We start from the raw sequence: 13793 nt of genomic DNA on the forward strand, positions 1-13793 counted from the left end.
TATTGTTCACAATATTCTTTAATTAGTCAGGATTTCACTTCTACTGGTGTATATTAACAAATTTGAACGTACATTATCGAGAAAATGAATTAACGGTAATTGGAGACGCTGTGAAACATCTGAGCAACAATTTTAATTAGAAAAATGAATAATTCATTGGATTCGTAGTTATACTGATCTTCGATTATCTTAGAAACTACGACATTTTATAATTAATTGGCATATGTACGCGATGATACTCAATCGTGAATATGATTAGGCAAAAGGAAAATCTGTCACAGTATATACATAATTTTCCTATGGGCATTTAAATTAAGGCACTTTTTCATCGATTATTTGTACAATGAATCTACTATATGCAATTTTTCATTTTTCATTTCTCAGATTTTTTCCAGAAGTTCAAATTGTTTTAATCTCACAAATGTGACATCTGAAAAAGTTGATATTGTTTCTATTTTTACGAAAGAAAAATCCGACGAAAAATCCAAAAGAAAATTCTGCTGTCTTTCAATTATCGATTTATTCTGCATAGATTTCCCGTTTACGATATATTATATTGATGTATAATTCTCCCCGATAATTCCCCATTCTCATAATTGTGAATAACTTACTGTTAACGATTAAAAATTTTCCCCCGGATTTTTTACACTCGTCTCAATAACTTTAAACTATTTTTATACAAAAACAACAGTTAACGGAGAAATGCGGACCAATTGTTGGAGAAATCCATAAATATCCTTCATTTTTCTAAAAATCATTTCCATCTACTGTGATGTCTAGCTCTCATAATGAGTGTTGGGTGCTGTCTTCAGTGATTCTACTTATTAATACAGTAATTCAGTGCTATAATTCGTAATTAACATAAAATTATCAACAGCACTGAAATAATTCATGTTGTGCCGCTCGGTGGATTCCCCTATCTCATTGAAAATTAATATGTCACTATCATTGATAGTTAAATTCATCATTGACATGATTGACATATTCCAAAGGCGATAGTTACAGTTACTAAAATAATATTCAATGCAAAATTAAGTAATGACATCCCGACTGTAACTCTCATTAAAAAGATCATTAAATTCACAGATAAAAACCTTGAAAACAAATAACTGGTAACACTCAAATACTTATTGGCAAAAAATAGTACTCCACTCAATTTTAGTGAAGCGGAACGATAATACAAACCACAAGAGACATAATCGTCGTTATCATTATGTGGCAATAATTCTATAATTTACGTGAACAATTGAAAATTACATAAACACTAATTGACGAAACGATGAATTCAGTGAGTGCATTAAGTTAGTAAAAAAATATGAAAAATTTCAAACAAACTGGTTATAGTAAATGGCAGTATCGTGAGTAATTCAATTGAATAATTGAAAATACCATTTCTGCTTTTCGCCCTTGCACAAACGTCTTGAGCACTCAGAGATATTTCATCAATTTATTTTCCATTCACGTGACAATTCATTCGATTTCTGCGAGGGCGAAGATAAATGTGATAACGTCAAGATAAAAACGGCAGATTTAAATGAAATGCAAATTATTCTTTTGGAAATTAATTGAGGAGCAAGATGAAGTGATGAATGCTCAACGTTTTATTGACGAATTCTTTAATAGCTCTATGCTAATCCAGCATCCTTGGCCATACCGTAGAATATGCTGGTGGGTTTTTGAAGGAGAGAATGGGGTGAATCGAATTCCACCATGTACCCCTTATCAAGGACGATAACCCTAGAAGAACGAGTGAATAAACAAAATTATTTCAATTTTTTATAATAATCCTTCAATTTTCTCACAAAAAAAAATCAATTAGCGAGAAATAACAAGTAATTACATAATATTTACCTATCAGAGTCGAGGATGGTATTTAATCTATGTGCAATAGTGAGCACTGTACTTTCTTTGAATTCTTCCCTGATTGTTCGTTGAATGAGATCGTCAGTTTCTAAATCAACAGCGGCAGTGGCTTCGTCCAATATAAGAATTTTTGTCTTTCGGAGGAGTGCCCTGGCGAGACATATGAGCTGTCTCTGGCCAACACTCAAATTGTCACCACCCTCTGATACTGCATGAGACAAGCCATTGGGTAGACTCGTGACAAATGCTTTGAGATGAGCGTGCTCGAGAGCTCTCCAGACATCCTCATCCCCATGTCGATTGAAGGGATCGAGATTCATCCTGAGACTTCCAGAGAAGAGGACAGGATCCTGGGGGATGATTGTGAGTCTCGATCTCAGGGAGTGAAGCCCCAGAGTGGCGATATCGATATCGTCGATGATAATCTTCCCCTCGGCAGCTTCGATTATCCTGAAGAGGGCGAGTGTCAGTGAAGATTTTCCAGCACCTGTTCTTCCGACAATACCAATCTTCTCGCCACCATCTACAGTGAAGGATATACCCTTGAGAACAAGGTCAAGTCCTTCCCTGTAGCGAACCTTGAAGTCCCGAAATTCAACTCGACCTTCCGCGGGCCATTCCTTGGGGGGAGTTTTGTCCGGGATCTCCCAGGGTGCCTCCTGGGGTGTATCACCGTATTCCTTTATCCTCTCCACAGCAACTATATTTGTTTCCACGTCTGAGGTCATCCTGACCAGCCAATTGAGGGTCTGGGTTATCTGCAGGGCGTAACTCACGGAGAGACCCACGAGACCGGCGCTCAATGTCTCTCGTCCGACAACCGCAAATAGTGCGGAGAACAGGATTATCAGATTACCCACCATCTCCAAACGCACTGCCAACCACCTTTCATTCAAAATATTGAGTTAAACTCACGAAAAAAAGAGGCAGTGAAAAAATAATTGAAACAATCCGGAGGAACGGTAAAGGGTGATATGTTAATTCATCTGTTCTGGAAATTTTTCAAGGATTCCTTCAAAACTTCAAGAGATAACGAAATTTTCATAAGGACCAATTTTATGGATCTCGATTAACTCTATAAAAAAGGTAATAACACTAATTTCGGTATCTCTTTCAGATTTCGATATTTTCTCTGAAAACTAACGGATCGATTAAATCGACTTTGCCACGTCTCTAAAAATCAATTATCGGATTGCAATTCCCCTGAAAATTCAATGCAATTCCACGATAATTATTCGTATCAACCAATTACCAATGACTCACCTATTTGCAATGATACTTGGGTAATAACAGACTTGATTAAAATCCACTCTGTTTTCTGATTCAAGTATAAATCTGTCTTGCACTCCATAAGCTCTGATGGTGGAGGCCCCTATCAAATGAAAAAAATATACGACCAAATAAATACGATCCATAGATGTAATGAGGACAAATAAACATAATCCCTACCAGTGACAGATTCACCAAAGTGAGAATAAATCGGTGACCTGGAGACAGACTCCAGTCGCTTCAGCTGTCTCGAAGTTGCAACGTAAAATCGTTGTATAAAATAGTAGATAACTCCAATAGGTATTATAATTGCTATAAAGGCAGGTGTACTGTAGCTTATTACTACGAGTGTAGCAATTACCTGTAACATCATCATGGTATTAATGAATTTCTCCTTTCAATCGATACGCTCTCTCGAAATAATGTGCACAATCGGGGGATAAAGCTAGTACTGATGATTACATCGATAAATAAATGAATAAATAGATAAATAAATAATACACACATGTTCATTTACAGGAGATTCATGCAAAAAGCAAGAGACCACCGTGAGGGAAATTAACAGAAAAGAATAAATTTCAGATTACGACAGACAACACGTGAGTTATTGTGAGGACCCATCGAGAGACAGTGATTTTAATGAATAAATTTATAGATAAATAAAATAATCAGAGGAATGAATAATTAATGAAATGTCAAATAAAGCTGATAAGCGCAAGCTTTGTATCTTACATGTAATTGTCCATCATAGATCAATGATTCTGTATCGAATTCGACGGATACGATTATACAGATGTGATTATTTCAAGATATTTTTTGTTTGCTCAAGTGTAATCAGGCAGGATCGTTCAATCAAATGGGTAAATAAACCTCAACAGGTGGAGCTACAAATAAATATTGGGTTGAGCTAATTAAACAATTGTTTCTTCTAAATTAAACTCGCGCATTTGTCTGCTAGGGCATTTTATTTCTCGTATTTATTATTTATTTATTAATGTCGCAAAAAATCCTCGAGACTTTTTTTCAATAAAAAATCTGGAAAAAAATCCTACAATTTCACCTATTCTATCACACCTATGTAAAATTGAAAATAATCTTTTCTTAAAAATTAAAATAGATTTAACCCCAGTATTTACGAGAGTATCGCATAATTTTTCTGGTGAATCACATAAAAAATTAGGCGATAATCTCGTAATTATTGCCGAAAGAGATAAATAAATGAAATGAGATAAAAAATAATTTGTGAATTTTTCTCTAGGTGTAAGAGATTTTTTGCTAGGGGATAGCATTAGTTTCCTGATGTGTTTACCTCGAAGAGACAATAGATGCTATCGGAAATTTGTTGGGGGAGTGATGTATCCAGCACGTCGACGTCTTTAGCGAATCTGGAGATAATTCGACCTGTGGGTGTTGTATCAAAGAAGGTCAGTGATGCCCGCATCACCCCATTAAGCATTACCAAGTGCATCTGAAGTGCAGCCAGCCAGCAGCCCAGCTGAGGTGCCAAATCGCAGAAAAAACTCGTAACCGCTACAACAATTAGATACGAGCGGTGATAATTTGATAACCGCTTGCCAACTAGGCATTTATTTTTCATTAAATCATAGCGATTTTGTTCAGGGACTGCGTTGTCTCTGCACAGGTGAATCGCAGATGCACTCGTGTGATTCAGCGGGAAGGGCTCATGAGGTAATGAATTAATTATTTGTTCTGGATAAACTATTGGTCGAGGGGCTGAGTTTATTAATTAAACTCATCCCCTTTGGAATCCGATAAATTAAATTCAAGCTGAGAAAGCTTTCCCATCGATAGCAGCATCTCCATTAGCATCAGCCCATCCCTCTCTCGAATTTATTTATTCAGCTATTGATCAGCTTTGAGGGAATTTTCATAATGCCAGGCGAGAGGGTGAAGTTTGCTGTGGCATGCGTTGAATATCTGCAAAATAATCCCCCCAGCCTTTTTTTTTTCAAGGATAAGAAGCGTCCGCCAATCATGAAATGGATTGAAATTGCTGACAAACCAGAGTGGCTCGTGTTGTGATTTATTTATTGTTTTAAGATGTAGGATTTTGGTAACAGTACGGAATTTGTATAATAGTCTCCGTCTAACTACTATTTCAAACAAATCAAATGAATAATCATCAATCTATGAGTGTCCACATTGGCATGCGAACTTGGACATTAAATTATGCAATTGGTTTAATAATTACAGGTGTGCAACAGGTAAACCCAAACCGAATCAACAAAAGGACAGATCAATGCAAACAGAAAAATCGATACGTTCGTGGTTTTCATTATTCCCAATTAAATTCACTTTTCTCTATAATTTTTCCAGTAAAAAAAATCATAACAATGATAACAGATCATAAATAATAAAAATATTCACCAAAACCTGTATTTTCCATTTTTTTTTAATGGAGATAAATATCTGGTAAATTCGAAATTATAAAATTTCATGAGTTGATTCCCTTTTTTTTATTAATAATAATTTTTATTCAACATAAAAATGTTTCTCCCGAAAATCGGGCGAATGGACGAACCCCAGACGTATCGACGTACATAAAGATGAAAATTGAAATGAAAAGAGGGTGAAAAAAAATGGCAAAAAATGGCAAAAAATGGTAAAAAATGTAATGATGACGTGTAATGAAATGAATGAGTAGCTTACCCTACAACAACAGGGTAGCCACTGTGTAAGCGACATAGGTAGTCTTGAATCCGTGATGTCTACATCAGCACTGAAACGGCTCAATGTACGACCAGTGGGCACTGTATCGAAGAATGACATGGGGCCGCGTAATACATTCTGCAAAGCTTCACGCAGCAATGCAGCGGATGATCTCAGAGAACCAATGTTAACGGACAGCGCCGCGAAAAAGACACTTAGGACTGCAACACAATACTACCATCGTCAGAGAAATCATGACAATAATGATCCCTCGGGTTGGATCCACCGGTCTAACAGATTATATTTACGCTGGCAATTAATTTACCAATTAATACTTGCATATAACTAATCAATAGAATCAACAATAATAGATCAACGAATGGGATGAGCTAATTAATCATTTTAATCCTAAATTAAATGCTACCAGGTCCCGATAATTAGAGTCTACAAAAAATTGAAATTTGAGTAGATTTTGAAGGAAAAATTTGGAGATGTATTAGGGTCGTAGGGTTTATTTGATTGGTAATTACGTCATGTAAGCAATGCGTCGTAAGCCGTCGGACAATAATAAAACCGTTGTACCATATGGCGGAGAAACGGACAAACGAGACGAATTCGGTGAATTTTTTATCTTGACAATCGCTGAAATAGAGACAATCACGGGGGAACGAGTAAAAATAGAGTAATTGATAAGTCCTACCGAAAATAAACAAGTAACCAAGGTGCGGAGGATCATTGGTAGGACATTGTCAACGACGTCGACGTCTTTACCGCAACGATTTAACAATCTACCTGTCGGTGTCTGATCGAAAAATGACATTGGACCTCGAAGTACATTTGTTAAAAGATCTTCGAATATTAGGATCGATGCTTTAATAGCTCCAAGTGCCAACATGAGTGATATTAAAAGTATTGTGATACCTAGAAATAAATAATTATGACATAACAGTAATTATTAAGACAGTTATTGTGATGCAATCTGCAGCAGTTGACAACTGATTGACAGCGGATGAAAAAATTCAGTAGAAAAATTATGCGAATTGACTGGATTATTTTATTGGACTTCTATTGAATCTATTATTTATTATTATTGACATTAATATTTGTTTATTAATTATTAGATTACTGAGGGAAGACTCAGAAATTTTCTCCAGAACCGGTGGTTGGGAGATCAAATTTTTACGAAAAATATTTTTGTGTAGAAAATTGATAAATCTCAATCTAAAATCTAAATTTCCAATAGATGAAATCGATTTTTTAATCGCTTTAATTTGTAATTTTATTTAAAATTCCACAAAAATTTGTGCGGAGGTGTAGAAAGTCTCAAATAAAATCCAATAGCCTAGTCCATCGAATTCGCAATATAATTCTATAAATTTCTTCGTGCAATAGAGTGAATCGAAACGCCAAAACCGAGATACTGTTGTGCATAATAAGTGTTATATTTCCACAAATGACAACAGTTCCTGCATTGAAATTAAAACGCCTTGAACAATCATTCGACAACTCCACCGGTGATTAATAAAGAATAAGAAAATTAATGTGTAAACACGATAGGCCTACAGATAGATAATAAATCGCAGTGCTGGAAATGATAAAAAATAGTAAATACATCGTGAATGATGATTCTAGAAGAGTAGATCATGCTCAGAGGCGTGGGAATTTGTGGTTTAGTAACTATCGATATAATTATTGAAATATTGAAATATATTTGTACTCATTGCTGGTGCAATTTGAATATAAATAATCATGAGTTTATTTATATTTTATTGAGTATAAATATTTTAACTCTGGATCACTAGTGATCTAGAATCAAAAACTAGCACGTACCCCGGCTAGACACATTAACCATGCTCTAAGGATGTGTGGCAAAACATTGTCGATAACATCAACATCCTTTCCAACGCGATTTAATACTCTTCCAAGGGGTGTGGTATCAAAGAATACCGCTGGTGAACGTAGTAAACCAAATATAATAAGAGCATGCAGCAATATGCTGCTGCGCAGACAGCCGATCGCCATTGTCAGATGAGAAAGTAGTACAAATAACGCTGAAATTAATTATATCATTGCATAAACGAAATTTACGAATATCCAACTGATAATTGTTAATTGGAATTCGAAATTGTCACAGGAGATTTTCATTGTTTGTCATTATTTCTCCACTTTCAGCGGATCTGGGGGCTTGAAAGTCAATCGTTTATGGATTTTTTACATCGATTTTTTATATCGATTTCTCACAACTCAATATTCTGGTTTTTTTGAGAATATTTGGGAAATAATTCTTGGTCGATTACAACTCCGGCGGAAATTTGAAGTCATTCCATTTCGTAATTGAATTTTTACTATAATAATCAGATTATCCTGTAGTAGTTTCTGGTAACTAGAGATTTCATAATATCTGATTCAAAATAATTTTTAAATAATTGTTAAAGTAATTCAACGGAAATCAATTCATATAAAAATCATCCACTGTTGTAAAAAAAGGAATAATGTTGTCTTTAAATAAAAAATAACAACAATATATCTACGAGTTGCAGTAGGATGCAAGAAAATCTGTATCTGACGAGCATGCGTGTTCCCAATGAATTCGGGAAAGGATATCTAATCGGAACCACTCATGATTGGGAGGAGTAATCATGATCTGAGAACACAGCAAACTACACTCGCTGTTCTAGCACGTGTTTATTCGACGCATCCCTAACGCCGATATCCACTTGGGATTGAGACTGAAGCCCACAGCAATAACTAATAACGAGTGAAATCGTGCTCCCTGGAAATTCGGGTAGACCGAGGGAGGCAATTAATAACGTTGTAAAAAAAAAATTAGAGTGCTTACCTTGCCCCAGACCCAGTGCAGCGTAAACCCCGACGTACATGTCTCGTTTCGACGTGTTCTGTGTGCCATTGACGACTATCGTATCGTCGTCAGACCACTCACTGATCCACACGTTGGAGCCAATACTGAACGATTGGAAGACTGCATTCATGATTATCGTGGAAATAGACAGGAACCAGCCGATGGATTTCAGATAATGGGCGTACACCCTCAATTTGACACTTCCAGTTTCTGTCTTCTCGATTTCAATAAGCTTCTCACCAGCTTTTCCTTCATTATGTTTGTTATCCTTGAAGCTAGTGATCTTAGCAAGAGAGCCAGATCTCTGACTGTCAGTTGATTGTTGTCGACGTAAAGATCCATTCAACGATCGTTGATCCACCGATCCAGAATCACTGTGAGTCATCGATAATTTCGAACGTGATCTAGTCAATTTTTGCTTGAACTCCTCAGAACCGATTGTCGATTCCAATTGCTGTTTTATCTCAGTCAAGTCTGTCTCTTCGTCGTCCTCTACTCTCACTTCTTGGAGATGCTGTATCAAAAAATCAGCAAAAGCTCCCTTCTTCTCGAGCAGCTGCTTGTAAGTACCAGACTCAGTGATCTCTCCATCCTTAAGTACCACAATATTATCCACCTCAGGTAAGTACGTGATGCCATGTGTAACGAGAACTCTGGTCTTCTTCTTGAGTAGTCCACTGGGTCCGATGACATTCTCAAAGATGTGTTTCCCCACATGAGAGTCAACAGCACTCAGAGGATCATCCATGAAGTAGACATCACTGTTGCTGTAAACAGCTCGAGCAAGTGCGACCCTTTGTTTCTGCCCTCCAGACAGATTGATCCCTTTCTCTCCAATCTCTGTCTGATCACCAGCTGGTAGCATCTGCAGATCAAGGAGTAGTGCACACGCCTCAATGACCTTGTTATAAAGAACTTTGTCAAAGGGTCGGCCAAAGAGAATATTATCCTGCATTGTGGCATTCTGAATCCACGCCTGCTGCGACACATAAGCGATTGATCCCTGAGTATTGACAGTTCCACTGAGACGATACATTTCCCCGAAGAATGCAGAAACCAAAGAGCTCTTGCCAGACCCAACAGTCCCCACGATGGCAACCAGTTGACCGTGTTTAACTGAAACATTGATATTCCTCAGGGTGGGCTTCTCTGTAGAGTCTGCAGAGTCCCACGTGAAGTTTCCATTTTCAATAATCAGTGGATCAGCCTCGGACTGATCGTGATGGACATTATTGGGATCCAGCTCTTCATTATTCATGAAGATATTGATCCTCTTGACAGAAACGGATGCTTGGACGACATTTCCGATCATCATAGGCAGCATCGAGAGGGGAAATCTCAGGATGTTGAAGAGGCTGAGAGATACAAAGGCCTTGCTACTGTCCAGGATATTATTCTCGTCAATGTAAACGTAAGTGGCGAACGAAACGAGAGAGACTAGAAAGGGAGCGCATGACCAGATGAAGCTGGTGCCTGCATTAAGGTATGCAGCCTCTTTGAGCACCTTTAGCTCCTTGTTCCTGATGTCGAGGATCTGCTGCTCGAAGGAGGGCTCCCAGGCATACAGCTTAAGAACTTTTATTCCATTAAGTACTTCGTTCATCAATTTAACTCGCTCGTCCTTGCTCTTCATCTGTCTTATCTGGAGGTTTTTCACTTTGCTGGCAATGAGGGCGTTCACTGGGATGAGAATTATCATTACAGCCAGACCTGCTAGGACAGAGGGCCCTAGGATGCCCCAGAGGAAGTAAAGAGCAAGAGCTATCTGCAGAGGGGCTGACCAGATCATGTTTATGTAGGCTGTCAGCTCCATAAATCTCTGGGCATCCACTGACATCAGGTTCACTATCTCACCGACTGTTGATTCCTTCCGAGCGGAATTCGACATTCGCAGGGCTTTTCTGTAGATAGCTGCGATCAGGGCTGTTCTGATTCTCAGGCCCACGATAAACATTCGGTTGAAGTACTGCGAGAGCACTATTGTCTGTATCACTGCTGTGAAGAACAGAAGGACTGCGTAGAAGTAGCCCTTCCACGTCGGCTCTGAACCCTCCATAAATTTAATCAATAACTTCAACACCTGTGGCCCGATGAAAATCATTATGTCTTGGGAGAGCTTTAAGAAGGCACCGAATATGAACGTCGGCCCGAATGCACGGCACAGGGGAATCAGAATCGAAGCCATCTTCTTTTTGCGGCCACTGTCGAAGTTTACCTGACCAGAGGCCTTTTCGAAGGACGCCTTCGCTGATTGATTGCTGGAAGCAAGTGCTATGCTTTAATAAGATCCAGTGAAAATTCTACGCAATTCCAATTTAATTGTTTGCATTGGCATTAGCAAATTATTCGAGTCGAGATAATACCAGTTAACGTACCTACAATAATCCCAAATGAGCCTTGTTGGCAAATTAAAAGAAATATATAATAATCATGAGAGTGGAATTAGTCTTGTGGAATGAAATCGTGGAATTCAGTAGTGAAGTTATCAGGTAAAAAATATTTGAACATGTAATCATTTCACTACTGAATTGTTTTTTGAATTTCAGGCTTTCTGATTGTAGTGGTCATAAAATTGTACTCACTTGTCACACTTTTGTACACTCTTGTTCCAATATTTGTCGAACCTGGGGACAATCTCAGAGGCAGTATCTTCCGGGTTCATGGACCACAGGTCCGATGTTTCCAGAGGTTTCTTGAAGCCTCTCCATGCCAGCGCATCAAACCAAGCGAATGTCATTCTTGAAGGGTATGAGGCACTTTGCTCTGGACACGGTCGATCAACCTTTGAAAATACCAAGTAGTCAATTAATTCATCCTTGTTCATCTAGATCTGATGTCAATATTTGATAAATTAAAAATAATAATTTACCTCGGCATATTCGGAGAACTTCGGTTTATCGTCAACGAGAAAATTAAGGAGGAAGAGTGCCACAACGATTGGATAATATATCATATATGATATGTTCGAGTAACTATCTTTGTCGGAATTCCTGAGGACGTACCTAAACTGTACAATGCCGCATAGTGCGAGGAAGAACCAGAATAAAAAGAGCAATCCTGAAGTTCTCATCCCCATTTTTCTATTGTAATGTAGAAGAACTGCTGCCAATGCCTGCAACAAAATCTCTCCTTGAATCCCCGGAATTCCCAAAAATTCATACCGTAACAAACGAATGCAATAGAAAATACGAATAGATTTTTTAGAAATCCTGTAATCAATAATAAATTTAAACTTTAACATTTCACTCATAATTTCTAAGAGAGATCTAATCTATACGTTTTATCGATTACTTGCACGCGTCATACGATGGATAGATAATACTTACGAAGGTAGCAAACTTAATGAATGGTGTGTAATAGTCAACTTTGTACACTGTTTGTAAACTACTGTGATGTATAGCCACTCCCAAATCCGTAATGCTAAGTACAATAAGTATTGCCGTAAGTAGACATTTGGCGATGAATTTCCACGTGCATGGTACATCTTTTCGCTTGCTGTTTATCAAATAATAAGCCTCCAGGAAGGAGAAACACCAGAGAAATCCACAGGGAGCCCAGACTAACACCGTATTTTGAAAGCATGGAGTTAGATCTGGATCTGTCGTGTTCCAGGCGCGATTGTAATCCTGTAATTAACGTAATAAACGGTTTAATTGATATTTATTATTAATTAATATTTTTGTGTCAAGATTTAAAAATTTAAAACATCATTTAGCCAATTGTTACCCAAAAAGTTGAGCCACAGAATTGGTCCATCTCGTTGTCCTCCATTTCATCACTCATTTAATCTATTCGTTTGTTGATCCAATAGGGTCACGTGCTTACAACTCTGTGGGAGCAAACAAAGGAATTAAATCTCTGATGGAATAATATAAAACAAGTTGCACAATGTGGATTCATCTTGTGCGGCTAGTGGATGTGGACACGCGCTTATTGTGTCATGGATTTAAAGTTTCATATCTTGACCACACCGTAACTTGCCACGATCCAGTGCTAAAGTGGTAGGCTGTTACGAGAAATAATGAAATATTTGTATTTTCACGATTTAACATATTTTGTATATCACAGAATTTGTGGAAATTCCCGGAAGTGTTACTGGAATCATTTATTCATGACGACTTTTAACCTTTTGAGTTCCAACAAATTAATTTTTTTTAGTAGTTATCAGTATTTTTTTTATTTATCCCCCAAGAAATCGCAAAAAGTTTAAAAAAATGATGGGAGTGTTGATTCCATGAAATTATTGTTACTGATATTTTGTTTATTTATTGAGGAAAGATTAATAGACTCCAAGCGAAAAAATTGCCATTGGCGTAATTTTAATTATTTATTTATAAAAAATTGAATATTTCTATTGATAAGAAAAGAAAAGATAAGTATCTCATTCATTCCTTCTTAAATCATTCCGAAAATTATTCTGATGATTCCCAAACTTGAACATAAAATTCCAAACGCCTAATTAACCCCGAAAATTATTGCAAAATCAATAAAATTTGGATACACTCGCGATTTCAATTGAACTTCGATTAAACTCAATAACAATCACATTTTCTGCAACGATTTGGTAAAAGAGCGGTGACACTTGCGAACGTGTTGCAATAACTCGGGGGACAAATTTAATGATAATTACGAAATTGTGGAGTTACCGAATCACAACAGGAGGTATCTTCTGGCTTACCTAAGTGCAGGGAGAACACTGAGACTGTTTCACTTCTAATCATTATTTTCAACTGATTCAACCAGTCATGGCTTAACCCCACTCTACGCCATTTTGCGGATGTGTGTAATACTAACACTTTTATTTTTGTTAAAACACTGATACCTCATTCCCTCGTTTTTATCCCCAGAATGTTGCTCCAAGTTTTTAGAGGCGGACATGGGATTTCGGGGATTGTTTTCAACTTGCAGGAAGTTCAAGGTCGTCGGGGATGAGGGGGCAATATGGAGACACTTTACGGTTTTTATTGATTGGTGATTAAGTTGCAGTTGTTCTTTTTTTTTTTATCATTGATGAGTGCTGACGAATCTAATTGATGTATTTTCTTTCTGGAGTTGAAGTTCTGGGAATTATGAGTTTTTCAACGATATTTTTAGGGTGAGTTTCGAATTTTTGGACTATTGCATGGATTTC

General features: G+C 37.3%; 1 protein-coding gene and 1 long non-coding RNA gene across 7 annotated transcripts in view; one reads left to right on the plus strand and one right to left on the minus strand.

Moving 5' to 3' along the window:
- Positions 1-13793, minus strand: part of MRP (Multidrug-Resistance like Protein 1) — a 14891-nt gene continuing 1098 nt past the window's right edge. Inside the window, exons 1-11 of one of the 6 annotated variants that reach the window (XM_011306730.1) lie at positions 13341-13429; positions 12389-12491; positions 11989-12288; positions 11532-11774; positions 11245-11444; positions 8642-10920; positions 4442-4662; positions 3313-3493; positions 3127-3235; positions 1852-2748; positions 1-1737 (exon numbers count right to left, since the gene is read on the minus strand). In XM_011306730.1, coding sequence (XP_011305032.1) covers positions 1626-1737; positions 1852-2748; positions 3127-3235; positions 3313-3493; positions 4442-4662; positions 8642-10920; positions 11245-11444; positions 11532-11774; positions 11989-12288; positions 12389-12445 — 4599 coding nt within the window. In that variant the 5' untranslated portion in view covers positions 12446-12491; positions 13341-13429 and the 3' untranslated portion in view covers positions 1-1625. Of the gene's footprint in view, positions 1738-1851; positions 2749-3126; positions 3236-3312; positions 3494-4441; positions 4663-5802; positions 6024-6502; positions 6724-7632; positions 7854-8641; positions 10921-11244; positions 11445-11531; positions 11775-11988; positions 12289-12388; positions 12492-13308; positions 13430-13793 lie in introns of those variants that run through there. The other 5 variants (XM_011306729.1, XM_011306726.1, XM_011306731.1 and 2 more) reach the window with 5 other exon arrangements.
- LOC105267693 (uncharacterized) overlaps positions 13642-13793 on the plus strand; it is a 12599-nt gene continuing 12447 nt past the window's right edge. Inside the window, exon 1 of the long non-coding RNA XR_892280.1 lies at positions 13642-13757. This is a non-coding gene — a long non-coding RNA (uncharacterized lncRNA). The remainder of the gene's footprint in view (positions 13758-13793) is intronic.

The sequence above is a fragment of the Fopius arisanus genome, unplaced genomic scaffold, assembly GCF_000806365.1.
Source record: "Fopius arisanus strain USDA-PBARC FA_bdor unplaced genomic scaffold, ASM80636v1 scaffold00049, whole genome shotgun sequence".
In the NCBI taxonomy this organism is placed as follows: Eukaryota; Metazoa; Arthropoda; class Insecta; order Hymenoptera; family Braconidae; genus Fopius; species Fopius arisanus.